Source organism: Saccopteryx bilineata, chromosome 10 (genome assembly GCF_036850765.1).
Source record: "Saccopteryx bilineata isolate mSacBil1 chromosome 10, mSacBil1_pri_phased_curated, whole genome shotgun sequence".
Lineage (NCBI taxonomy): Eukaryota > Metazoa > Chordata > Mammalia > Chiroptera > Emballonuridae > Saccopteryx > Saccopteryx bilineata.
In genome coordinates this window covers 11,051,273-11,078,213 of record NC_089499.1, presented here as the reverse complement: position 1 = coordinate 11,078,213, position 26,941 = coordinate 11,051,273, and the positions used below count along the sequence as shown (strand labels likewise).

The window sequence follows — 26,941 nt, the reverse complement described above, 5'->3', positions numbered from 1 at the left end:
TTGAGGCTCAGGAAAGACTTAGCGCCACAGGATGGGGAGGGGAGGGTGGCACCCACCCCCCATGGCACTTCCTGTGGTGAAGCAAAGCTCACAGGGGCAGTTAGTGTACGGGGATCCTTGGGTTACGACAGTCTCAACCTACAACGTTTTGAGTTTACGACGCTCACTCCCATAAAATGTTAAAAAATCGACAACATGAGTGTTTCGGCTTATGCTGTTAGCGTCGTACTTACAGATCACGTGAGTGAGCTAGTTTGGCTGTGTGTAGGGGAAGAACATGCAGTAACATAGCAGGTGAGGGAGTTTACGTCCCCCAGTACGCTTACCTACGCCATTTTGGACTATTGAAAGTGCAAGTGTGCCATTACTGTTGCTTTGTTTGGTGATTTTTTTTGGCCCTTATTGTGGCTCCTAAAAGAAAGTCAGTGTCTTCAGATGTTAGCGCTTCGAAGAAGAGGAAAACCATCATGATGGAGGTGAAATTAGACATTGTAAAGAGATCAGAAAAAGAAGTCGGCGACGAACATCTGCCAGGTGCTGGGCCTTAGCCGCTCTACTGCAGCAACAATCATCAAGGATAAAGACCGTGTCCTAGAGCATGCAAAGGGGTCAGCGCCTATGAAGTCGACTGGCGTCACATGGAGAGGAGCTGTCTGCTGAGGACCTCATTCAGCTGGAGAAGCAGCTGATTGAAGAGGAGGAGCTAGAAACCCCCAAACCCAAGAGATTTACTACCAAGGGTTTGGCAGAAGGTTTTTCTATGGTAGAGGGATGGGTTGGTAAAATTTCAGGCTGAGGAGCCCAGTGATGACAGACTCAGTCAGGTCTACAGAGCTGTTATGGATGCCTTGCAGTGCTATAGGCAGATTTGGGAAGAGAAGAAGTCATCAACCTTCCAGACTAGCCTGGAACAATTCTTTAAGAGGAATTGCCATAGATCCTGTGCCCTCTACATCAGCTGCTTCTCGAGATGAAACACCTGTAGTGCAGGTAGAATCATCTCCAGTGTCTCCTGCATGTTCCTGAGGCAATCCTGATTCACCTGACCCAGTGTCTTCAGCACCTTCTGCAGGTTCTCCTGCCTCTCCAGCTTCCTCCTCCCAGTAGGTCACTCCCCCCCCCCCCCACCTTGCAATGCTCCTGCCAGTGTGCCAGCCAGCCACAGGAATAAAGGTAAGGAATTTTTTTTTTACACACATTTTTTTCTATTATTACAGCACAGTGTACAGCACAGTATATTTATGTCCTTTTCATTTTTCTATGGCTTAGTTGTGTTTTTATGTTTTCGATTATGATTTTACAGCTGTGTTAGGATAGGTAAGTGACTTAGGCTAGGGTGTGTTTTGACTTACACTGCAATTCTGGTACGGTCATGGTCATAGGAGCGGAACTGTGTCTTAACGGAGGACCCCTTATATAGGGGACTAGGGCCAGTGAGCAGGGGCTGAGGCCTTATCCCCAGACATGGGCCTCCCTTGGCCACTCCAGCCTGCCACTTTCTCTTTCGTCCTTCCCTCTTTCCTTCCTTCCTCTGTTGTATTATTTATTTGTTTGTTTGTTTGTTGATTAACTACGTTCTCATCAAGTATTCCCAGCCACCGCGTGGGATCCTGGGGATGGAGAGCCCTGCACTGGGAGGCCTCGTTGGGCGCCCTGGAGGACCAGGCTTTCCGACGGCTGATACAGGGATGAGTTTGGTTTGGGGACGGGGTGAAGATGACTCGGTGGCTGGTCTGGGGTTCCGCGCTGCGGGGGACTCTCGAGGAATCCCGGGTCCTGTGGGGGCTGGTCCTGGGGCGGGAGGGCGGGAGAAGTGGACGCCACCCGGTCGCTTAGTTCCCGCTCCACCCGTGTTGTGCCAGAGGCCTCTGCAGCCAGACCAGAAGAGGGCGCTGGAGGTCCGGCGGGCTCGAGTTGGAGGTCTGACTTTGCCCCCTACTAGGTGATTTTGGGCAGGTGACCCACCCTTTGCGTCTCACTAACCCTTGCACGGAGCGGAAAAATAAGTTCCTAGGGAGGGAGGCGGCTGTGCGTGAAGATTCACAGAATCAAGGGAGAGTCCTCGCTCTGGGCCGGGCGTGCAGTGAGCGTCCGGCGGGTGGCAGCGTGCTCGGGCCAGCGTGTGCGCTCGGGCTCGGGTCCAGGCCCCCTAGCGGCTGCGGGCTCCCCCCGCTCCAGCCCGCGCCCTCCGCACTTCCCCGCACTTACAGCGGTCACTCCGCTCCGGCCTTCTGGGGCCACCGCAGCTCTGTCACCTCATCCGGACGCTTCTCGCGCTGCCCTGGCAACTGTCACCAGAGAAACCAGCTACACCGCCCGCTAACGTCATCAGGAGTCCACGGTGGCCCAGAGGGCCCCAGAAGTTCAGAAAGTGACAGAGGTCCGCCTGGCCCAGGGTGCGGACTAGTTTGGAAATAGGCGCGGTGAGCTGGAAGAGGTGTCCTGTGCCTGGGACCTCAAAGTTGGTCCCGTGGTCCAACTTTGGATCATATATTTTGAAGGTTTTGCGGACCAAAGGTTCTTCTGCACAGTGGTACACATTCCGATGTCCTGCAGGAGAATTTAAGAGTGAAGGATCCCACCGTAAAATGTCTTTGCAAAATGTAGGGAAAGGTCATCTTGTGATCGTGAGGGGGAAAAAAGCAGGACACAAAAGTTATTGCTAAACAAAGCTGTGCTTTTAAAAACCAGGCACAGAAATAAAACTGGGAGCAATGCATAGAAATAGTATAGAAATAGTAAAAGCTATTATATTTGGGTGCTGGAGCTGCAGCGCTGTCTTTATGTTTGCACTTCAGAGGGTTTCAGATATAATGAACATGGTTTATTTTTCATAGGGGAAAACACTTGTATGTTTTTTTTTTAAAAAAGGCTCTTCCCAATTTAAGTCACTACTAAGGTTACACGGGGGTGGGAGACACATTTCTAGGGAAGGAGATCAGAGGAAGCTTTCCAGATATTTATCCAGGCCTTCATCATTTGAAAACCTTCCGCCAGCTCGTTGTGTTTCTTTTCTCCCTCATAAGGCATTCCCTCACAGACGGGCATGGAGACGTGTCACCAGACCACATTTGGCAGAACTCTGGCACAATATCACAACCAGAATGTTGACATCGATACAATCCGCCTGTCTTACTCAGATTTCCCCAGTTGGACTTGTATTTATTTGTGGGTGTGTATTTCATTCTATACAATGTTATCACATGGGTAGGTTTAATCACCAAAGTCAAGACACTGAACCCTTGAGTCACAAGGATCCTCCTTGTTGGGCTTTTAGAACCACACCTACTTCCCTCTTACCCCCTTACCAAGTTCCTAGACCCTGGTGATGCTTATCTGTTCTCCATTTCTAAAACTTTGTCAAGTCAAAAATGTTAATGTATTATAAATGGGATAATACAGAATGTAACCTTTTGGTACTGACTTTTTTTCTCAGAGCAATTCTCTGGAGGTTCGTCCAATTTGTTGTATCAATAATTTGTTTCTTTTTATTGCTGAGTAATTTTCGTGGGATGGATGTACCAAGGTTTGTTTAACCATTCGCACATTGAAGGACAATGGGGCTGTTTCCAGTTTAGGGCTATTGTGAATAAAGCTGACATGAACATTCGTGTACAGGTTTTTGTGTGAAGCTAAGTTTTCATTTTTCTGGAATAAATGACCAAGAGTACAGTCGTGTGGTAACCCCATGTTTAGTTTCATGGGAAAAAGTCAACCCATTCTGTAGAGTGGATGTATCATGTGACACTCCCACGAGCAATGTCTGAGCGATTGAGTTTCCCCACATCTTTGCCAGTATCTGATGTCACAATTTTTTTATTTGAGCCATTCTAATACACATGTGATGGTATCTCATTGTGGTTCTAATATGCACGATGGATAATTATATCGAACATCTTTTTCGTTGTGCTTACTTGCTATCTGTATAACCTCTTTGGTGAAGTGTCTGTTCACATCTTTTTGCACAATTTCTAACTGTTGAGTTCTGAGAATTCTTTGGATATCCTAGATACTAGTCCTTTGTTGGATGTGGTTTGCAAATATTTTTTTCCCAGTCTGTAGCTTGTCTTTTAATTCTCTTTACTTGACAGACTTGACAGAAAATAATTATTTTGATTAGGTCTAAATTGATCGATTTCTTTCTTTTCTGGATTGGGCTCTTGGTATCAAGCGTAAGAATTCCTTGCTTAGCTTTGGATCCCAAAGACTCTCCACTATGATTTTCTAAAAGTATCAGAGTTTTATGTTCCTGATTCGTTTTGATGTAATTTTTGTATAAGGTGTGAGATTTAAGTTGAGTTTTTGTTTTGTTTTGTTTTGTTTTTGCCTGTGGAGGCCCAGCACCATTTGTTGAAAGGTATCTTTCCCCCATTGCATTGCTTTTGAATTTTTGTCAAAAATCAGTTGAGCAAACTCAACAATAACAAAAAACTCAATTGGAAAATGGACAAAGAACTTGAATAAAGATCCCCCCCCAAAGCTATGCAAATAGCCAATAAGTGCATGAAAACACGCTCAACAACACTAGCCATTAAGGAAGTGCAAATCAACCATAATGAAATACCATGCCATAGCCATTAGGATGGCTATGATTTAAAACAATGGAAACTAACAAGTGTTGGACAGGATGTGGGAAGGCTGGAACCCTTATGTATTCCTGGAGGGAACATAAATTAGTGCAGGTGCTGTAGAAAAGTTTGGTAGTTCCTCAAATTGTTAAATGGAATTATCATCTGAGCAATTTCACCTCTGGGTATATGCCCAAAATAAGAAAGCAGGGACTCAAATACTTTTATACCAATATTCATGGCAGCATTATTCACAATAGCCAAAAGGTGGAAACAATCCAAGTGTCCATCAATAGATGAATGGATAAACAGAATGTAGTATATCCATGCAATGAAATTTGGCCATAAAATAGAATGGAATTTGGATACATGCATGGATGAACCTTGAAAATATTATGCCAAGTAAAATACCCCAAACACAGAAGGACAAATCTTGTTATTCCATTTGTTAGGTTCCTAGAACATGCAAATTCATAGACAGAAAGTAGACCAGTGGTAGCCACAGGCATAGGAAAAGGGAGATGGGAGTTACCCTTACAGGTTATGAAGTTTCAGTGATGACAAAAAGGTTCTGGGGGCAGAAGGTGATAATGGCTGTATAGCATTGTAAGTCTTCTTCTTCTTTTTTTTTTTTTTTTTTTTTCATTTTTCCGAAGCTGGAAATGGGGAGGCAGTCAGACAGACTCCTGCATGCGCCCAACCGGGATCCACCCGGCATGCCCACCAGGAGGCGATGCTCTGCCCCTCTGGGGCATCGCTCTGTTGCATCCAGAGCCATTCTAGCACCTGAGGCAGAGGTCACAGAGCCATCCTCAGCGCCCGGGCCATCTTTGCTCCAATGGAGCCTCGGCTGCGGGAGGGGAAGAGAGAGACAGAGAGGAAGGAAGGGGGAGGGGTGGAGAAGCAGATGGGCGCTTCTCCTGTGTGCCCTGGCCGGGAATCAAACCCGGGACTCCCGCACGCCAGGCCGACGCTCTACCACTGAGCCAACCGGCCAGGGCCTGTAAGTCTTCTTAATGTCACTAAATTGAACACTTAAAAATGGTAAAATGGTAAATTTTGTTATTATATTTTACAAAATTTTTTTTTTCAAAAAATTAATTGAGCATATCCGTGTGGGTCTAATTGCTCTTTTCTCTAATTCCCAAATTAGGTCCTTCCTACAGTTCAATGTAGCTCCAGTTTTAAAGTGGGACCTTTATCCATGCTTATTTATCTTTTTAAAGATCACCAAGCAGATTTTCCCTCACTGAAATGATATTCTCTCCCCAATAAGTAAATATAAGCAGTTAGTGATCCTACTCTTTCTATGAGAAACAAAAATAAAATAAACTCTGTGAGAAGTACGTATACTTGAGTTTTAACTCTGTGACATTTGTCAAGTTATAAACCTCAACTTTCTTCTTACAATAGCAAGAGTACCCTTATTACCATTTGTTGGGCAGATAAAATGTATTATGCTCACTTTGTTAAAGATGGCGCCATTGCCCAGGTGATATTAATGTGTGTCTCTGTGGGCAGGCAGGATCATTGTAGCCTGGGGCTTGGTTTTGGGATTAAGCCTTTCCTACCCTTTTTTGATGTGGGGTGGTACAATCCAATCATGCCTCAGAGAAGTGACTTTGTATTAGAGACTTCCCTATTTTGTATATTGGATTAGAGGTTCTGAAGCTATAATATAAAATGGGGGCAGAACGAGAGTTTGCTCTCTCGATTCCTGGAATAACATTAGAGAGCAGAGCAGAGAGAGGCCACGTGGAGTAGGCCAGGAGAAGCAGCCAAGATGGCGGAGTATTGAGTGAGAGGCCAGTTTGTGCAGTTTGGAGCTGGAGAAGGAAGGAGATGGGGAACAGAGGTGAATAAGTCTGGTGAGCTAGAAACCTTTGATTCTAGAAACTCGGATAAGTCAGTAGCTTTGTGAGCACTGAATGTGAGTGGGTTTTGGAGCCCACAGTGTATGTTTTTACGTGCCCGCCGGGTGCAAGCTAGAATTAAAGATGGTGGCCCATCAGTTCTTGGCTCCGTTGTTTCTTTACCGACTGTCCGAATCCAATGCAAACCTGCATGGGCCGGGCTGTTGTGATAGTGGTCCTGGCCCTGGCTTCTGGCTTTACACCATTATAATCAAATAGGTCACCAAAATGCTTCAGAAACTGGAATACTCTTCTGGTGTCCTGTTTTATTAGAGATTGATAACTGTTTTGCCTCAAAATGAAAGTAAGCTTTGCCACAGCTTAAAACCAGGCTCCATTTGGCTCTCTCCATTCCAGAGCTGCACTTACAGGCCTCAGCTTCTCAGGTCCAAAATCAAATTTGGTCATGGTATCGGGTGTCTCTTGGGGCCAGACCTACAGCAGTCATGCATGGTATGGACTGGCTGATGAGTAAACCAGAACACTAAGCCACCAGTTTATTCTAGGGGATTGTGAACCAGAGCCCCTCCCTTCCTGGAATGAGACACCCAAGAAGCCACGAGTCATCAGAAAGACGTTGTGGGTGCGGACTGAGAGCAGAGGCAGACTTCCTCGAGAGATTTCTGCCCCAGGGTTTAAGCCTTGTGAACTATCCTTCTTCACAGTCGGGAGTCCCACATTGATACAAACTGTTCCTTTTTCCCAGGTTCAAGTTCCTTTTGGCTGGAGGGTGCTGGATACACAGTCAGTTCTACCTCTTCAACTCTCCACGGACTTGGTTGGCCACCAGCCTCTCATATTATCCCCTGTACACTCTGTGTTTTAGCTTAATACCATTTGGGCTACAGTCAAGTCTTACTTTATCCATGGAGCTATTTGTCTAAGATGTGTTTGGATATATGGTGATCTCATTCATCATATGTTGACTTTATTAGAAAACTCAATGTCCTGCCAAGATTCTTTAGTCCTTAGTTCCAAGGAACCTCTCTGATGGATGAAATCTACCCTGGCCCTCCTCCAAGCACAATGGATTGGTAGTATAGTTTATATTCCCCCCCCCCCCCCCCCCGGTTTTCTCAACTCCACTCTTGGTTCGTATCACTGCCTTTAATTCAAAACACATGGGTGAAATTCAACTGGTCTCAGTGATGATCGGTTTCCCCCATGATTAGGTCCCCAATGCCTGTATACTTTGTTTATATTCACCTCCTCCACAGTGCAGACCATTTGTAGATGGGAATCTCATCTTCCTTCTTATAAAGGCTGAAACAAATACTGCCTAAAGATTTTCACACATGAAAAAGTCTGACGACAGAGTAGCTATAGCAGGGGTCCCCAAACCTTTTACACAGGGGGCCAGTTCACTGTCCCTCAGACCGTTGGAGGGCCGGACTATAAAAAAAACTATGAACAAATCCCTATGCACACTGCACATATCTTATTTTAAAGTAAAAAAACAAAACGAGAACAAATACAATATTTAAAATAAAGAACAAGTAAATTTAAATCAACAAACTGACCAGTATTTCAATGGGAACTATGCTCCTCTCACTGACCACCAATGAAAGAGGTGCCCCTTCCGGAAGTGCGCGGGAAGGGGGGGGGCGGGGCGGATAAATGGCCTCAGGGGGCTGCATGTGGCCCGCGGGCCATAGTTTGGGTACCCCTGAGCTACAGTATATAGGGAAAGAATACTGGACCCGGGACCCGGATGGGAGTGTGTGTGGTGGACGGTGGAGAGGAAGGAAAAGAACATGTGTGTCATGAACAGGCATGACTTGATATACCAGCCTCCCCTTCCATCATGCAGTCTCCCCACGTGACCAAGGGTCTCACGTTCTGGATTTGTGCTCTAGCTCTGTCACTTGAATGGCCTTGACTAAAATACAGCTTTTGTCATTGAGAAAGTCAGGGTAGCCCTGGTCAGTTGGCTCAGTGGTAGAGTGTTGGCCCAGAGTGTGGATGTCCCAGGTTTAATTCCTGGTCAGGCACATAGAAGTGCCCATCTGTTTCTCCACACTTTCCTCTCTCACTTTCTCTCTCTCTCAGCCATGGCTTGATTGGAGGGAGTTGGCTCTGGGAGCTGAGGATGGCTCCATGGCCTCTGCCTCAGGCACTAAGAGCTCAGTTGCTGAGCAACAGAGCATCGCCCCCTAGTGGGCATGCCGGGTGGGTCCTGGTCAGGGTGCATGTGGGAATCTGTCTCTCTGCCTCCCCTCCTCTCACTAAATAAAAATTTTAAAATAGAAAGTCAGGGTAATATGTACTTCAGAGGTTTTATGAGGAAATAATGGAAGAGTATGAAAGCATTTTCAATACAGCAGTGTGCTTTAGTATTATCACAGTGCAACATGCAGTATTTTAAACTCAAATATGGCAAAATCTGAAAATAGGTCAAGTTCACTGTGGCCTAGAATGAAAAAACTTCAATTTAAGGAGGGCACTGAACTCACTGGGAGTGCAAGGAACATTCAGGAAAGGAGTAGAGCGTGTGGCAAGGTGTCGGGCAGTGGCAGGCGCAGGGTGTGGGCATCCGTGGCACCTCTGGGCTGGGTGGCAGAACCAGAGGCGAGGGGCCTGGGATCAAAGTGGTGGCAACATGGAGAGGAACAGATCCATCTGAATGTCGAGACTTTGCTCATGAAAAACTGGCAGGATTTGGCGACGGGTTTAATAGTGACAGATGACAAGAAGAAGGACAGATGCTCCTGAGTTTGAGCCCAGAGTGTGACAGCGGGAGACAGAGGGCATCCCCGACAGAACTGGGGGAGCCAGGAAGGACCCCGGAGGGGAAGACACTAAGTGTGGTCATAGACAAGCTGACTTCAGGTAGCAGGGCTCTAGCTGAAAAGTACGATGGCATTTCCATGTCACGTTGCAAAATTCTAGTCACTCTGTGACACTTCAGAGTCACACTGGGGATGGGAAAAGGATCTGACCCCAAGGTTCTGAGAGGCTCAGAATACTCGAGAGGATCTATTCCTCCATTCCTGAGGGGAGCAAATGGACGCCGGCCCCCACTCGAGAACCATTCATCACTACTGAATCTAGGTGTCCACTTCTCACTTCTGTCTTGCTGGGAACAAACTCTTTTCCCTCACGCCAGTGACTAAGGGGAGAGCAGGCTCCCTTTAAGAATAAAGCTAGGACTCATGAGCAGCGCTGGTTCATTCATGAACTTGTATCAGGTACGTCATTCGCTGAGCTGATGGCAATCCAGTTGAGGCTGGTGTGTGTGTGGTTTCCTTTCTCAGATTTCCCCGTTCTATTTGAAGAGCTTTCCAACAGGATCACATATACAAATAACTGGCAATTCCACTACTGGACACATGAGAACTTTAAAATACCCTATGTTCCTTCAGTTTTGTTGTGGCTGAGTAGATACGCTGCCACAGGCTGTAGATTTACGTGAGCATTGGCCCTAAATTTCAAGTTCCATTTCCTCATCCGAAGCAAGAGGCATGGCCTGCATGTCCAACCCTCTGCTCCCAAATCCTGATACCCAAGTGGAGGGCACTTTGGGGGATTATGTAAGCGTGGAGTCCAAGTCTAACTCTCATCACCAATGTCACTGTTGCTTGTTAACTAGACATAGGATCCTGAATATAAAAAAACAAAAACCTTATTCTAATTCATTCAACAGACATATCGAGCACCTGTATGAGCCAGCCGCTGTGGATGAAAAGGACCCCCAAGCTCTGAACAGACGAGTGGAGAAGGGTGCAAAAGCAGTCCCACACCAATGCTTCAGCAACAAGGAAGCCGAAGGCTCCAACTCAGTGAAAAGCCAGCATATGAACCTCCTAGGGTAGGGCATCGCTTCCTCAGGGATGCCTTGACTCCAACCCTGGATGAGGCCCGCAGCTCGATGTCCTGCTGCACTCTACGCAGTTCTCATCATGCTTCCAGTAATCACTTATTTAATGCCAGCCCCTGATGCTGGGCTGTCAGCTGTGAGGGCAGGGCCCATGTCTCTCCTGTGCTGTTGCAGTCCCAAACTTAACAAGGGTGAGACTGAGTGTACTAATGAATCAGGTGCTGTGCTAAGCCGTTTACATTCATCATTGCACTTAATCTTCCCAACAACCCCGGGCCACTGATATTGTCCCCATTTTACAGATGAGGAAACCATGGCTACTCAGCTAGGTGGCAGAACCATGAACCCAGGTCTGATTCAATAAAAAGTAACATCACGTCCCTTGAGTCACTTCTGTAAACTTCCAGAATCCGATGCCAGCCTGCTCACCCACCCTCCCTTGGCCAGCAACCCTTCTGGTTTTCTCTTCATCACAAAATGCTTACTACCCTCTCAACACCTCCCTCTTGCTTTTTGCTCTGTCTTCTGGCATTTGTCTAGTCAACTTCTCTGATTAGTTTTAGTTTATTTTTACAGAACCAAGCATATACTCATCTATTAAAACGACAATTTTCTGAAACTTGTTCTCAGTTTGTTCTTCTGCAGGTTTATCCTTTGTGAAACAATTGTTAGGATGGCCTACAGGCATCTCCTAAAGCAGGCGCCCCCAAACTACAGCCCCGCGGGCCACATGCGGCCCCCTGCCGCACTTCCGAAAGGGGCACCTCTTTCATTGGTGGTCAAGTGAGAGGAGCACTGTATGTGGTGGCCCTCCAACGGTCTGAGGGACAGTGAACTGGCCCCCTGTGTATAAAGTTTGGGGACCCCTGTTAAAGCGTCTACTGGAAGCTGATTGAAGTTCCTAGGCAATAGCTTGGATTTCAATCATTTCTCACAGACCCATATAATGGTCTGTAAGATAAACAGGAACACGGATGTTACCTAGACCAATCTCTCACTTCAGAGCTAGGAAAAGATTGAGAAACCCTGATTTAGTCCAGGTTATATAGTCAGTGGTGAACCAAGACCACACTATAACCTCTTGTCTAATCTTATTTCTGACATAAATTAATGCTGCCACTTTAGCATGAATTTCACCAACGCCAACATTTCAAGTCTAACACCTGTTGGCATCTGCCACTTGACCACACAGGGTCCCGTCCCAAACCTGCAACATTCTCTAACTATGCCGTCTTGGGTCAGCTCCTTAAGTCTTCATGCCGTCTCCTCCTCTGTGAAATGGGAATCACAGCTCCCAAGGTTCAGGCTTATCAGCAAGCTTAAATGACACTACACGTACTTGAGAAGCGCGCACAGCACTGTGCTGCACACAGGAAGTGGTCAGTGAGTGTTAGCCACTGTTCCTGATGGGGGATATTCTATACAGTTCTGACCAAAGGTATACAGTGTTCTCTCTTTCTGGGAATTGAATTCTGCTACTTTGAGGAGCAATTTATTTTTCCAAATTAAAATAAATACAAGACATTTGAGGTGTTCACTTACTTTAATAGCACTATTTACCATGTTATCACCATGGAATGTAAATTCAGGTTAGACAATAGAACTGCACAAGTGCAATACAGCCTTCTGTAGCACACACAAGTTTGTGTATAAATGTCCGACCAGAGCTGGCTCTGAAATCGTTAATCACTTCCATCATAGGTCATTTGTTTAATTCTTACAGAGAAAATAAACATACAGCACATATTTAAAAACTTTTTCATTACCTTTGCATTGGCACTTAAAATACATATTTGTATTTTCAAGGTGACATTTAAAAATTATTCTAATAAATAACAGCAGCAAAAATATAATTCTGCAATTATAAAAGAGCTAAACCGGGATCCACAATAATTTTATGTTTACAAGTATGATTCTAAAATAAATACTACCTTCTAGAAGCTGTTATCAGCATTTTAGCTTTGGTTTAAACACACACACACACACATGTTCAGTTGTGGGGAGGCTTGCAATGCACCTCTGAAAGGGTTAAGAGTCACCCTAAAAACTGAAATACTTCAATCTACTAGGCAGGCAGAAAAAAGTTAACTGAGGCAAATGGGATTCCTACATAACAAAAAGATGTGATGCTTTCTGCAACTGGGAGCACTGTTGTCTCTTTAGAACTAATTCCACCAGAAGAGTTTAACAAAGTGGACATTTACCACTATCAATCAAATGCATTTAAAAGTGACATGTTTCTCATGTGCTAATTAGTGAAGTAGTCACTAGTAATTTAGTCCCCTGGCAAATCACAAATGCAATAAAGTAAGCCAATATTCAAATTACCATGTTATTGTCTGACTATTCAAACAATTTATTTTCAACATAAACAGATAACCTCAATATTAGATGTCTAATTATAGCAAACACACCAACAAGACCAAGGCAACATCTCTTCTTCTAAGATTTAGGTTTCGCCCAGAATTCCTTATACATAGAATAGCCCATACCTAAAGAAAAAGAATGAGAGTTAAACATTTAAATACTTTTTTCAATATTAAGACACTTAAAAACAGTTCATAACATAGCTAAAAGTACCACTTTTGCTAGTATGCAATATTTACAAGGGGAACAAGACCCTTGGCTGCTTAAAACCTTGCCTTCTTAAACAATTTTTCTAAAATGCTTTTCAGGCCTGACCAGGCAGTGGCGCAGTGGACAGAATGTCGGACTGGGATGCAGAGGACCCAGGTTCAAGACCCTGAGGTCGCCAGCTTGAGCGCGGGCTCATCTGGTTTGATCAAAGCTCACCAGCTTGAGCTCAAGGTTGCTGGCTCCAGCAAGGGGTCACTCAGTCTGTTGTAGCCCCCCGGTCAAGGCACATATGAAAAAGCAATCAACAAACAACTAAGGCGCTGCAACAAAGAATTGATGCTTCTCATCTCTCTCTCCCTTCCTGTCTGTCCCTCTCTCTGATTCTCTCTGTCTGTCACAAAATAAATTAAAAAAAAATTTTTTTAAATGCTTTTCAGTTCCCCAAGTAGCTTGAGACTAGTATGACTCAGACTGTTCAATAGTTATCTGGCAACTCTAAAAGGCGTTGCTTTTGCTACATAATACCAGATAAAGTCCATGAATTATATAGCCAATAAAAACATGTAATACCTACTTTAAAAAAATCTTATAAATGGTGATGGAAGACTTGACTTGGGGTGATGAACACAGTGCAGTGTACAGATAATGCATTATGCAATGGTACACTGGAAATCTGCAATTTAATTAACTAATGTCACCCCAATAAATTCAACTTAAAATTTTAAAAAGCCCCCCCCCCGCCACAAACAAATCTTTTCCACCTTCAACTTAATAAAAGAGCAATCATGTCTCTCCCAGATAATGGATCTTACTTTCAACCCTAATTGCATGTCTAGACTCGTCAGTGAAATTATAAATTCAGTGATGGACAGGACTGTCTTTGCTTGCTTTCTTTTATGCCACTACTTGAACTATTTTTTATTAATTCACTTTTCCATGAAAATAAATCTAAGTGATATTTGAGACCTGCTTCAAAGTTATCAACAAAGAAATCCACTAATGGAGAACTGCAATTTTGATATTTTCTGTAGGAACCTACCAAGAGTCATTGCTCCCACAACAAAGCCTTGAGCTGCCACGCGCATGTGGATCAGGTGAACGGACATTTTAGTATTTCCCCTGCTCTTCAATTTATATAATCCGTATGCAACAATTGCTGCAAAACCCGCCATTCCTGAGAAACAGAGTCACAATTATGTCAATACAAGATGATTTTACCATCAATCAATGTACTTTCTGCTATTTTTATAAAAATGCTTTATGAGACTATTAGCTAATATACACATTGTGTTTATTTTTTTTATTTTTCCAAAGTGAGAAGCCAGGAGGCAGTCAGACAGACTCCCGCATGTGCCTGACTGGGATCCACGCGGTACGCCCACCAGGGGGTGATGCTCTGCCCATCTGGGGTGTTGCTCCATTGCAGCTGAGCCATTCTAGTGCCTGAGGCAGAGGCCATAGAGCCATCCTCAGCACCCGGGCCAACTTTGCTCCAATGGAGCCTTGGCTGCCGGAGGGGAAGAGAGAGATAGAGAGGAAGGAGAGGGGGAAAGGGTGGAGAAGCAGATGGGCGCTTCTCCTCTGTGCCTTGGCCAGGATTCGAACCCAGGACTTTCACATGCTGGGCCGACTTTCTACCGTTGAGCCACCGGCCAGAGCGCACATCGTGTTTTTAACTCCCCACCCCTTCAGAACCAAAATCCAAAGATGGTAGCAAACAGCACCAGATCCAGAAAGTTAAGATCTTCAGAATGTGGGCTTGTGAAACCAGTAGCTGAATTTCTTTAAGAGAGCCAGGGGAACTCTTCCTTCTGTGTTATTTCCTTCTCTGAAGGGAATGATTAATATAACAGGACTGTAATAAACAGTAACTGTGAACAGAACAGCATTTTAAAAGTCTTGTGAGTCATTCTAGCAAATCACTGAAACGAAGCGTGGCCTTGGGGTCCCCAAACACATTCACTGAAATAAAGGTCAATAAAACAAGAAGTCTAAATACACACAGAAGAATTTTTACAATGAGAGTTATGGCTTGCCAATCTCAGCATATATTTCAACTTATGAAAAAATATTTGAAAATAATGCTTATGGATGTGCTTGATGAACAAGTTGATCACACTTTGATTATAGCATAGCGTCAAAGTCAAACTTACCAATAGGAACAAATGGAGCCTCTCTAGCTTTTCGTACAAGTTTAGATCCTTGATCTTCATCGTATGAGGAAAGAGAAACATCTGTGTCGGATGACATAGTGACTGAAGAATCTTCCTGAAAGAGAATGTCCATGAGCTTCTGCAATTAAAAGCACCTAGAACATTAAATGACTGATGTACTTAAAATAACCCTAATTTCCATAAAAACCTGGTATAAGCTATCCACAAATTATAAAAAGTATTTTTAGAAATCAACTGTATTTTTAATTCAGTCACTTTTTGGAAGAGTTGTATGCATTTATGTCCTCTATTGCTTTGATGCTTCTCCATACAACCGGCTCCTTTTTAGCATGGCATCATTAATAACTGAATTTTGGAATAACTTTTGTCAATTAAAATAGTAGCTACTAATTTTCTGACTACCTTCATCTTTTTTTTAAATTTTATCTTTTCTTCATCCTTAATCAATTTTAACTTGACAACTTTAAATTATTCAAACCAAACTAATACTCCTTACTGCCTCTTCAATATCATGTTAAAAATCCTAAGCATTTCCAAGTGTAGTTGAGTGTAGTCTTTACTCCTTGCAACTGAAACTGACTTATTCACTCCTTCAGTTCTCACTTCTGAGGTTTCCAACCTAGGACACCAGTCTCCATCATCGACGGTGGCTGTCTGTGGGTAAGATTAGTTATTCTGAACAGCCCCAAATTTCTACTTAGTTCATTATTTACATCTTTTAAGGACAAAGCTTTCATTTTAAACAGAAATATCTCCTTTTAAACATAACTTATGTTCAATAGAACCACTAGCATCTTTCAGTTTTTTATGACTTGGGACTATCATTTTGAACATCACTACAGCATAAAATCAAACTTCTCTCAGGGTTTTCTTAATAAAAGAATGTCTCCTAAGTGTTAGCTCTGTCTTCCTTTACATACATTATATCCCTGGGCTTCCCTCTTAGAATTCTCTTTTATAACGTTACTCCTTTAAATGGTATCAAAAAAGGCAAGAAACGAGTCTGATCATTATATGAATATGGGGGCAGAAAAAAAAGATTCGGATCACAGGGCCTAAAGGCTCCATTCTCTCATTTCTGTCATTCTTCTTTACACAAGAAGTTGCAGAAAAAAAAGATTTGGATCACAGGGCCTAAAGGCTCCATTCTCTCATTTCTGTCATTCTTCTTTACACAAGAAGTTAACAGGCTTTCATCACAATGAGTTAATAAATTCAGTTTCACCTTAGTCACAGTAACTACGTATGTACTTCCTTCTTCAAGGAGCTGATTTGAACTGCCTATAAACTTTACTCATAGATAAAACAAGGCAGTCAAACATAGTATGTGCACAAGTCTCTGATTGCTGTCAACTACAATAAAGTCAAAAGTCAGCGGTCCACCCTGCTACCCATGTAAAAGCTTACGTTCACTTCTGGGTTTCTCATGGGCATCACAACCACCTTCAATAACAAAAGCTCTCATTCAATACTTTGCTATTTACGGGTTGTTGGTAGTAGCTTAGGCCCTCAATGAAAAGCCAACTCTAAAGACGAGGCTTACTACTTAGTTTGAAAAGTGAATTATCTCTCCGAACCCCCATCTCCACTGGAAGAGTTGATTCTGTCATCTGACGGAGAAGTCAACCTTAATCCAGAGGAGTTATGCAGTATCACAGAGAAAACTCAGATGAGAACCAGACTTCCTCTTTTTGTACTCCATCACCTGCTAGTAAACCTCTGCTTACTGAGCTTTTATTACATTGTTTGCATAGAAAATAATACAATAATTAATGATACAAGAATAACTATTTCACCACGTACTCACAACTGTAAAACTACATTTGCCCCACCTTACACATACAAGGTTCAACAAGCTCATGGTTCAAGACACTCTTTCTATTATCTGAAGTGATAAGGTAATTAGTGTTTCAAAAATTAGATATTTTAGCCTGACCTGTGGTGGAGCAGTGGATAAAGCATTGACCTGGAATGCTGAGGTCACCGGTTCAAAACCCTGGGCTTGCCCGGTCAAGGCACATATGGGAGTTGATGCTTCCTGCTCCTCCCCTCTTCTCTCTCTCTCTCTCTCTCTTTCTTTATCTCTTTCTCTGCCTCTATTCACTAAAATGAATAAATAAAAATAATTAAAAATAAATAAAAGCACATGAAATGTTTTTAAAAATTAGATTTTTTTAAAAAACAGAAATGACAGTGTGTGACTGAATTTAGAGTGTGGTGTCTTTAGCTAAAGTGGGTTGGGAAGCTTCACAGAGAAATATAATATTTGAGAATAGCCTTTAAGAAACTACATAAATGGACTCAATGGAAATTAAACATTGTATTTTAGGCTAGTATATGTTTATTAGTTGCCTTCATAACTAATCATAAACTTAAAGGCATAACTTTTATCACAAATTCTCCTTCCACCTCCCCTGGGAAATTCACATTCCCATCACATTAAGCACCTTGTACAGATGATCTCTACCCCTCCAAGCCTCTGCACAAACTGACTGCTCTAACACTTTTCTCTCTTTCCGTCTCCTGCACATACTCTCTTCCCTGGCTAACTCCTTCCACTTTTCAGGTTCTCATCTTAACTGACCTCCTCTAGAAAGTCTTCTCTGATTCTTGTAAGTTTATGATAAGTGTTTCGGTTATGCAGTCCCATAGCATGCTGTTTTCTCCATCCTAACTCTTTCCTATAAATGCCCAGTTAACTGTTTCTCGTGCTAGAACCCTTGCAGTGAGGAGGCTACACCTGCCCCGCCTGTGTCTATATCTACACTGCCTGGCACAAGGCTCTGCATGTAGCAAGTACACCACAAAAGGTTGGCTAAATTTAAAAGTAGTATTTTTCAACAACTAAACTTATTTTTAGGCAATTTATTTAAATATATTTAGTGAGAAAAATAACAATTACACATATTTGTAGAGTTGAATAAGTTAGTAAGAAAAATGCCAAACCATATATACCTGAATGCTTATTTGTTTGTAATTCTTATTTTTATCAATGAAAGAAATGATAACCTGAGTAGGTCTTGGTTTCTTGCAACCACAAGAGACAAAAACTATTATATACCAGTCCACTTGAAAAATCTAGCACCTTCTTTTGTAGATAAAAGTTTCCCCACCTCCTTATGAAGAAGGGTGATGGCTGTCTCTGTCCTGTGTATAAAAGAACAGAAGACAATCCACGGACTTCCATTCCTCACCTATGATACAGACTCTGAAGTTTGTTTATGGGTAGGACAGTTCATCTGGCTCTCAGAAAGTCGTCCCTGGGGTAAGAATCAGATGTGGGGGGACCATGCGGTCATTACTTGCTTTAAGTGACTAAAGATAATCCGTCTCTGATCCAGAATACTCTTGTGTGAACATTTCAGGATAATATTAATAAAGAGGAATGTCGGAAGCTGATCAACAGCTGCTGGTTGACACACTCACAGCAGAGAAGATCAACAACCGCTGGTTGACACAGTCACAGCAAAGAAAAGGCGCAACGATACTTTCCCCTTAACTTTTTAAATTAACTTGGATTTTTATCTCCCCCTTTTCTAGGTGTGTGTGCTATCATTTATGGCACAGGGTTAATAGCACCGTGCTTTCCCAGCAGATTCATAGTAATTTCTCTGGAAATGAGACAGAGGGTGTGAGTTCCACAGAAAAGCCTATAAACCCCCTTGCCTGGGCCCATAGACATAGGAGGCTGGCTATGATATCCCCCAAAAGGGCTAATCTGTAGAAAAATTCCCTCCTATAAATCATGTTAGGAAAAATAGATTGTGACTTATGAATAGGTAGAAAACAGTAACTATACACAGAAGCACCTTTCAGCCTTCACTTAATTCATTACTTTACCTCCCTAGCCTTTTCATCTAATAGAATAGAAAAACTTCCCGTTCCTCTTGCATACCTAACCTGCAGGTGGTGGAACACTCTGAGAAAAATAAAGTTATAACTAGTATATGAATACAGTAGACAAATAAAATTTGACTAGACAATAGGACATGAGGTAAGGTAGAGTTATTAATCAATACTGACCTTTCGCAAGCTCGCATAGAAACTGTTGTTGCTGTTTTAAAGTTATTGTATAACTATACTTAAAATGACTTACCACTTTATTTATAGAAATGTACTAACTGTTGCCTAGAAATATGTAACCATAGTGAAACAAAACCAATTATTAATCAGTGTATTCTGGATACCATGTGATTGTAACTTAGTGTGTGTGTATAAAAATAAAGCTGTACTAGCCACTGGCGGAGATGCCTGGCAGTGAATGCTAGAGAATTCGGCTCTCTCACTCATTTCATCTCTTCCTGTGGGACCCCTGGATTCCCCTCAGGCTGGACCCTGGCAGATAAAATCCAATACAAGTTAAATTATATTTTATACTATCTTAAAAATTCTAATTGTGTTATATTTACATTCCCTGAATATAAGATTTTGATAATTCTTTCTAATTACAACCTAAAAGTTTCCCAAGTTTTTGTTTGTTTGTTTTACAGAGACAGAGAGAGTCAGAGGGATAGATACGGACAGACAGACAGGAACGGAGAAAGATGAGAAGCATCAATCATCAGTTTTGCGTTGCAACACCTTAGTTGTTCATTGATTGCTTTCTCATATGTGCCTTGACCGTGGGGCTACAGCAGACCGAGTAATCCCTTGCTCAAGCCACTGACCTTGAGTCCAAGCTGATGAGCTTTGCTCAAACCAGATGAGCCCGCGCTCAAGCTGGCGACCTTGGGGTCTTGAACCTGGGTCCTTCTGCATCCCAGTCTGACGCTCTATCCACTGCGTCACCGCCTGGTCAGGCCCAAGTTTTTTAACTGAGCCTGGTTAACTTTTAAAGCACCAGCATCAGTAACTATAAATCATATAACTTGAAAATAACAACTGATGATTAATTCATGCCAATAGCCTTATTTTACAGTTGGGAAGGGTTAGGAAGGGTTATATGAATTGCTCAACAGCAGGAATACATTTCTGGCAGGATAGGACTAGAATCAAGCTCTCCTGACACACATAGTCCAGGGTCCTTTTTTTGTTTTTTGTATTTTTCTGAAGTGAGAAGTGGGGAGGCATGTGAGAGACCGGGATCCACCCGGCATACCCATCAGGGGGCGATGCTCTGCCCATCTGGGCTTTTGCTCCTTTACAACCAGAGCCATTCTAGATCCTGAGGCGGAGGCCACAGAGCCATTCTCACACCCGGGCCAACTTTGCTCAATGGAGCCTTGGCTGCTGGAGAGGAAGAGAGTGATAGAGAGGAAGGAGAGGGGGAAGGGTGGAGAAGCAGATGGGCACTTCTCCTGTGTGCCCTGGCAGGGAATTGGGGTCCTTTTGATTGCCAATATAATGCCAAACGACCGATCTTATGATGATGGGGTGTGTGTGACAGAGACAGATAGGGACGAACAGACAGGAAGGGAGAAAGATGAGAAGCATCAATTCTTCGTTGTGGCACCTTAGTTGTTCATTGATTGCTTTCTCATATGTACCTTGACAGGGGTGGAGGTGAAGGGCTACAGCAGACCAAGTGACCCCTTTCTCAAGCCAGCAACCTTGGGTCCAAGCTGGTGAGCTTTGCTCAAACCAGATGAGCCCGCGCTCAAGCCGGCAACCTTGGGGTTTCGAACCTGGGTCCTCTGTGTCCCAGTCCGACACTATCCATTGCGCCACCGCCTGGTCAGGCAATGATGGTATATTTTTAATCTGAAAAATGTTAAAAATCCATTCCTTAACAGAAGCCTGCATCTCTTTCCTTGATTTGTTAAAAAATACTTAAGTCACACCTAAAATTAAATGGAACCTTCTTCCCCAGCAACCTATCTCAGAATTTCAATTGTGATTTGAAAAGATTTTTTTTCCCACTTAGCACCACTTCTAGATTTTCCCTTATTATCATGTTCTCATCCACACAGAGCAACTAACCCAGATTTCTGTCAGAAAGTTGAATGGGTGCAAAAAGAGGCACCAGTACACATGAATTATTCTGTACACTGAGTCAGATACTACTACCGAAGGCCTTTCCAAATGCATAGGCACCTAGAAGAGGCGTGAGGGAGGATGAGCTGCCCAGCATCAGGTGGTGCAAGCAGACTGAAGGATCTTCAGACTGTCATTTTGGTCTCGGGAACTACTAGCCAACAATAATCTACAAATTTGATTTTGCAACAGTCACCTGTCAGCCTGTTTAAAGATGGCTGCCAAAGCCCCACCCTAAAGATTCGGACTCAGAGGACCTGGGGACAGGGTCTCAAGGCCTGTGTGTTTGCAGAAGCGCCATCCCACCCCCCTGGACTTCAAGCGATCCTGATGCACACGGAAGTTAAGAAAAGCCCTGGGACACAGTACTCAAATACATTCGTCATGCGGGGGCCTGGTACTTCCATCTGTCCTAACTCTTCATCCCAACAGGTTCTGTTCTGCTCGAAAGTGCCTTTGGTGAGGATCACCCCGAGGAGGGAAAGAGCTGCTTCCCACACCGGCAAGAAAACGACAAGGGCGGGCGACACTGCCGAATCATCTCGGCTGCTGCCGCTGGTAAACCCAGGCTAAGCTTTGTACTCGCTAACCGGAAGAGACCTAAATTCCGTCACAGGTGCTGAAGACAGGGACTGCGGCCTTCCCGCCTGCCGGTTCCTAGGGAAGGAGAGGGTCGCCGAGGATGGCAGGAAACACGGGGTGTGGGAGGAGAGGAAGCTAGGGCTGGAAGGTCGTGCGCTTTTCTGCCCTCCCTGTGACCTTGTCAGGACTCCATGGCTGGAGTGCTCGCCCTCCCCATCCTTCCTCACTCACCGCTCGGCCCCGCTCGCAGGGCGCCGGCGCTTTGGGTCCGCTCGGGCCACAGCCGCCTCTACAGGTCACTCATTACTGTCCCATCCGTGTGTGTTCCCCCGCATCCACCCTTCACTGCACAGGCGTCCGCCGCATCTCCGCGCCGGCTCTGTACCCCTCACCCGACAGGGCGGCAGGCTTTGTCTCTGGATCCCCATCCTCCCTGAACCACGTGGTCCGGCCTGAGCCCCGCCAACAATTCCTCACCCGCTTCATCCCAGGCCTCGTCCCACTCCCAGCCTCGCAGCCCCCAACCTTCCCAAGGTGCTCTCAGCCCAGCCAAGCGCGACCCCACTTCCTCCCACCCAATGCTCAGCCGTCCACCACTCCCAAGACCCCTTCACATGTCACTTACCGAACACAAAACCTCGCAAACTTCAACCGGCTTCTGGTCCCCGTCTGCGCGCGCCGTCGGGTCGGCTTCTCCCCGTTCCGCCCACAGCCGGCTCCAGCCAATCAGAAGGCCGGTACGTGCCTGCGCGCGGTGGGCGGGGCGGCCAGGAGCGGGTCTCGGATTGGCTGGGGCGCCGCGCCGCGGCTCAGAGTCCCAGGCTCCGGCGTCTGGGTCGCGTCAGAGCCGGCGCTGGGAGTGTGGGATTTGCGCCAGGCGCGCGAGTGCTCCTGGGTTCTGTCCCCGCGGGACCTCAGGTTTCTCTCGCCCTTTGGTCCTCGGGCAGCGGCGGCCAGCAGTGCAAACGCCGTACGGCGAGCGAGGACCGGACGGGGCCGGGGGTTCGGCGTTTCGGCCGCGGCCAGTCTTTGGGAGGCTGCGGTGAAGCGGGAGCACGGACCTACCCTCAGGGGCACCTGCTCCTGGACTGGACTGAAGTTTAAGTCTCAGTCCCTTCCCCGAAATGATTTATAATCGGATTAGATAGAAAGAATGAGTATAGAAAAACTTCAAAGACAATGATAAGGGCCTTGAATGTAAATTCAGGTAGATATCACAGTGAGGGAGCAATTTTCAAAGGCTACTTGGGGCTGGGGCTTGAGTGAGTGCGCTTTAAAAGATGACGACCGTGTAAGTGAGAATATCACTGGGAGAGGAATAGAGAGGTAGACTCCGGTTATAGTTCCGGCACGGAGGGCAGTGAGGGGGGAAAGGCAAAAATGTGTGACTAAAGCGTAGAAAGAGAGTAGCGGAAAAGAAGCTTAAGCTACCCTGGGGGGCCTTTAAATGCGAGTTAAAGAACTCGGACAGTATTCTGTTAGGTGGCCCTGGAGGTTTTAAGGATGTGGACAAGAACAGACAAATCGGATGTACTTGGTGGTGAAGTAGAATGAATTAAAAAGGGAATATTAGTATTACTCGGCCAAGGAATTAAAAACTGTTCAGTACATAGTTCGTTATATTTTTTGTATTGAGGCCATATACCCTTGGTCATAAGGATGTGGAAGGCTGATTCATGTAGTAGTGTCATCCCTCTATCACGCTGACACGGACCGCTGCTTTGAAGCAGCAATAGCCCGCGTGGAGACCAGTCCCCATGCAGAACTGGCCGGGTCCAGATCATCACGAAGTTCCATGCTGGAAGACTACCCTGAAGGGATACTTGGAATAGTGCTTAAACTGTTGGTTAAATTCCAGGGCACATTAATACACGTTTGAAAGTTTTGCTTTAAATTAGCCTGAAAGGAAGGAGATTTAAAGCAAACAAAGTATTCTCTCTTGGCAAAAAGTAATCGGGCCCCTCCCTGGATTGTTTATTCAAGTGCTTTATAAGAAATGCTATCTCTTCCCCCCCAAAGGAACAGCTGATAATCCTATCAGACCACCATGTTCTGCCAGGTTTAAGACAGTTTTTATTTTTTTATGATTTATGTGTTTCCAAACATTAATTCTGAAGATACCTGGTCCATCCTTTGCCCTTTATGAAGAACACAGTTCTAAAATGCAATTTCAGAACTCTCCAAAGGGGGAAAAGTCACAGCCACCTCTTAAATTTTATGACACAGTACAATAGTGTATATATAGTACCACCGACTCTGGAGTTTGCTTTGCTGCTTACTAGCTGTGTGATTCTCAGCAAATTACTTAATCATTCTGTGCCTCAGTTTCTTCATTTGTATAACAATAGGACCTACCAATAGGGCTCTTCAGAGAGTTAAGTAATATTTAAAACCCTAACATTGGCTGTCACATAGTAAATGCTATATATATTAATTATATAATTATATTAAAAATACAATGATTTTTTTGTTTTTGTGACTGCCTGTAGGTCTTACTTAGCTAACCTGTAAACACAATTGATAGTTTCATGTGTGTGTGCGCTTTCCATTTTAAAAAGTCTCCATTACAAAGGATTTACGTAAAAACCATAAATATAAGATGCTCACAACCAGGATGTTAGCGGAGAAGAAGCAAGTGTTATAAAATACTGCAATCCATGGGTTACATAGAGACACCAGGCAGGTTATAGAAGAAATCTGAGGAGTTTATTAATTAGTCAGCATGCTACATGGGGCATGGTCCCAAATCATGTAGGCTCTCATACAGTTCTGAGCCTTCTTTTATACAAAATGAAGTCCCGTTTGGGCATTGGTAAGGAGGGGGAACATGATACAATAGCCAATTACTAACAAGCTTACAACATTTAGCTATAGGATCTATTAAAAGGAAAAAGCAAGCATTCTTACACATCAAGACCACAAGATAACACAATAGTGAATTGTTTTACACACCCGGCAAAGACATTCCCAAATCCTCTAGTGTCTACCACCCATCCCTGTCGCCACAGTGAAATGCTTAGCTTAGGATAAGGAGAGAAGCTAAATGAAATTATCTTTGCTAAAAGTGTTGGGGCCAGCTTATTAGGAAACCTAATAAGCTAGTCCCCGCTTGTTTAGTTTACAAGTTTTATACATATAAAGAATTTCAAAAGGGATGATTATTAGAAAGCATATAAATGTTACAGAATGCAGGTTTTTCAAGCAAGGGGAGTGGGCTCATGATCCCTTTGTCGCAGTGGTCGGCAAACTGTGGCTCGCGAGCGACATGCAGCTCTTTGGCTCCTTGAGTGCGGGTGCAAAGGCCAGTTTAGGAATACCCTAATTAACTTAATAACAGTGTACCTATCTATATAGTTTAAGTTTAAAAAATTTGGCTCTCAGAAGAAATATCAGTCTGACCAGGCGGTGGTGCAGTGGATAGAGCACTGGACTGGGATCCAGAGGACCCAGGTTCAAGACCCCGAGGTCGCCAGCTTGAGCGCGGGCTCAACTGATTTGAGCAAAGCTCACCAGCTTGGACCCAAGGTCGCTGGCTCAAGCAAGGTGTTACTCGGTCTGCTGAAGGCCCACGGTCAAGGCACATATGAGAAAGCAATCAATGAACAACTAAGGTGTCGCAACGAAAAACTGATGATTGATGCTTCTCATCTCTCTCCATTCCTGTCTGTCTGTCCCTCTCTCTGACTCTGTAAAAAAAAAAAGAAAGAAAGAAAGAAAGAAATTTCAATCATTGTACTGTTGATATTTGGCTCTGTTGACTAATGAATTTGCTGACCACTGGTATACGTCACCCTCAGCACTCCAGGAGGGGAGGAAGAGTTAGAATCAGTGTAGGAATTTTTAATTAAGATATGTAAACATTGTCTCCTAAAGGATCTTAAGGATGGGGAAGAGGAAGTTTTCAGATAAGTTTTACCTTCTTTGCTGTCTAGCAAGTAAGGGCCTCAGTCCTTTCAGAGAACTATGATTAGTTACTGACTAACTTTTGTCCCTTTAATCGCTTTCCCTGGGTTTTTTTCTTTTCAGAGAGGAAGGGTAAGGGGGCCTGACTCTTCCTTTTAAAATACTAATGTTAAGAATTTTTGCAGTTCTTTGGCACCTTATCACACAAGGAGCTATCAGGCATCTTTTATCTTTTTAATTTTCACTGTATCCTACTTTTATGTCATTCATTTCAGTCAACAAGGTAAAACATTTTTTTCGATAGTAACCAATGTGGCAGTGTAGTACTCCAGCCCGCTGGGCACTACCAGTGTTGCGTGGAAAAAACCTACTCAAGACATAAACTCCCTCTCTCAAGACACAACAGGTTGAGAGAAGGAGCCTGCCAAGGGAGGCAAGAGAGACCTCCTGAGTCTCCTTCTCCCTTAGCTTTTATTGATCAGAAACAGAAGAGAGGCAACAGGATGACAAGGGAGGGAGGCCATGTGACAAGGGGAAAGAGTGACTAATGGACTTTTTGCATGGAGAAAAAAAGCCCTTACATGGAGGAAGGGCTAATTTGGTCAGAATACTCTCTCTTTTTTTTTTTTTTTTTTTTTTTTTTTTTTTTTTTTTGCTAATTAACAAGCCCAAAGGAAGGGGCAATCCAGAACCTCTAGGCTAATTTTCTAAAGCCCGGTCACATGCATTCCTTTGTGTCTGCTCAAAGGTCACCCACTCACACAGCTTCTTGGTGTTTGCATCCAAGAGACATTCACTCAGGGCTTTTTACTGAAGTTCCCCAATCCCAGTCATAGAGGGTTTAAGGTTAGATGGGCGATTCCCTACCTGGCAGTAATTTGTGTGTTTTTGTAGTGATATTTTCTTTAGTGAACAAAAATATTATGCTTGAAATATCTTAGTCTTGAAGTGATTTTTTTCCACGGACGCACTCGGTTTATTTGTTTCTGTGGCCCAGGCGGCAGCATTCTTCTTAACAAGGGCCAAGGAGAGAGAATGTGGCGGAGTGGACAGTGGCCTGGGGGCCCAGGGTAGCTACCACACACGAAGGCCGAAGACACGGAGGCAGATGCTCATTAGCATTAAGACCTTCAACCAAGTTATTTAGCCTCTTGGAACCTCAACTGTTTAAACAAAAAAATGGAGATATATGAAGCCAATGGCCATGGCCACCATCACAGCCGCCTGGCCCATGCAGGTTTGCATTAGATTCGGACAGGCGGTAATGAAACAACAGAGCCAAGAACTGGTGAGCCATTATTACCTTAAATCCTAGCTTGCACCCAGCGGGCAAGTAAAGACAAACACTGGGCTCCAAAACCCACTCATTCAGTGCTCACAAAGCTACGGACTTATCTGAGTTTCCTAGAATCAAAGGTATCTACCTCACCAGCC

At 44.1% G+C, this 26,941-nt stretch overlaps 2 protein-coding genes across 6 annotated transcripts in view; both read right to left on the bottom strand.

Moving 5' to 3' along the window:
* CCDC13 (coiled-coil domain containing 13) overlaps positions 1-2,305 on the bottom strand; it is a 50,237-nt gene extending 47,932 nt beyond the window's left edge. For all 3 annotated transcript variants that reach the window (XM_066245849.1, XM_066245851.1, XM_066245850.1), the window contains exon 1: positions 2,209-2,305. The gene's annotated coding sequence lies outside the window, so the exon portion shown is untranslated. The remainder of the gene's footprint in view (positions 1-2,208) is intronic.
* A 9,517-nt stretch (positions 2,306-11,822) lies between these two features.
* Positions 11,823-22,350, bottom strand: HIGD1A (HIG1 hypoxia inducible domain family member 1A). Of its 3 annotated transcripts, XM_066245353.1 has the most exons (5): positions 22,230-22,301; positions 16,986-17,152; positions 15,029-15,143; positions 13,915-14,049; positions 11,823-12,790 (listed from the first exon to the last, which is right to left on the bottom strand). In XM_066245353.1, exons 3-5 carry the CDS (start codon positions 15,123-15,125, stop codon positions 12,741-12,743), a joined length of 282 nt encoding a protein of 93 aa, XP_066101450.1. In that variant the 5' UTR covers positions 15,126-15,143; positions 16,986-17,152; positions 22,230-22,301; the 3' UTR covers positions 11,823-12,740. The 3 variants fall into 3 exon arrangements, with proteins under 3 accessions (XP_066101450.1, XP_066101448.1, XP_066101449.1); XM_066245351.1 differs by lacking the exon at positions 16,986-17,152 and having other exon boundaries at positions 22,230-22,350; XM_066245352.1 differs by lacking the exons at positions 16,986-17,152; positions 22,230-22,301 and adding an exon at positions 21,836-21,990.
* Between the last annotated feature and the right edge of the window lie 4,591 nt (positions 22,351-26,941).

Excerpts from the sequence above, each read along its gene's own strand:
- HIGD1A (XM_066245351.1), bottom strand. The coding sequence starts at position 15,125 with ATGTCATCCGACACAGATGTTTCTCTTTCCTCATACGATGAAGATCAA. Across the intron at positions 14,050-15,028 it reads GGCTCCATTTGTTCCTATTG|GAATGGCGGGTTTTGCAGCA; the intron begins GTAAGTTTGACT and ends TCTGTTTCTCAG. Across the intron at positions 12,791-13,914 it reads TGTGGGAGCAATGACTCTTG|GTATGGGCTATTCTATGTAT; the intron begins GTAGGTTCCTAC and ends CTTTTTCTTTAG.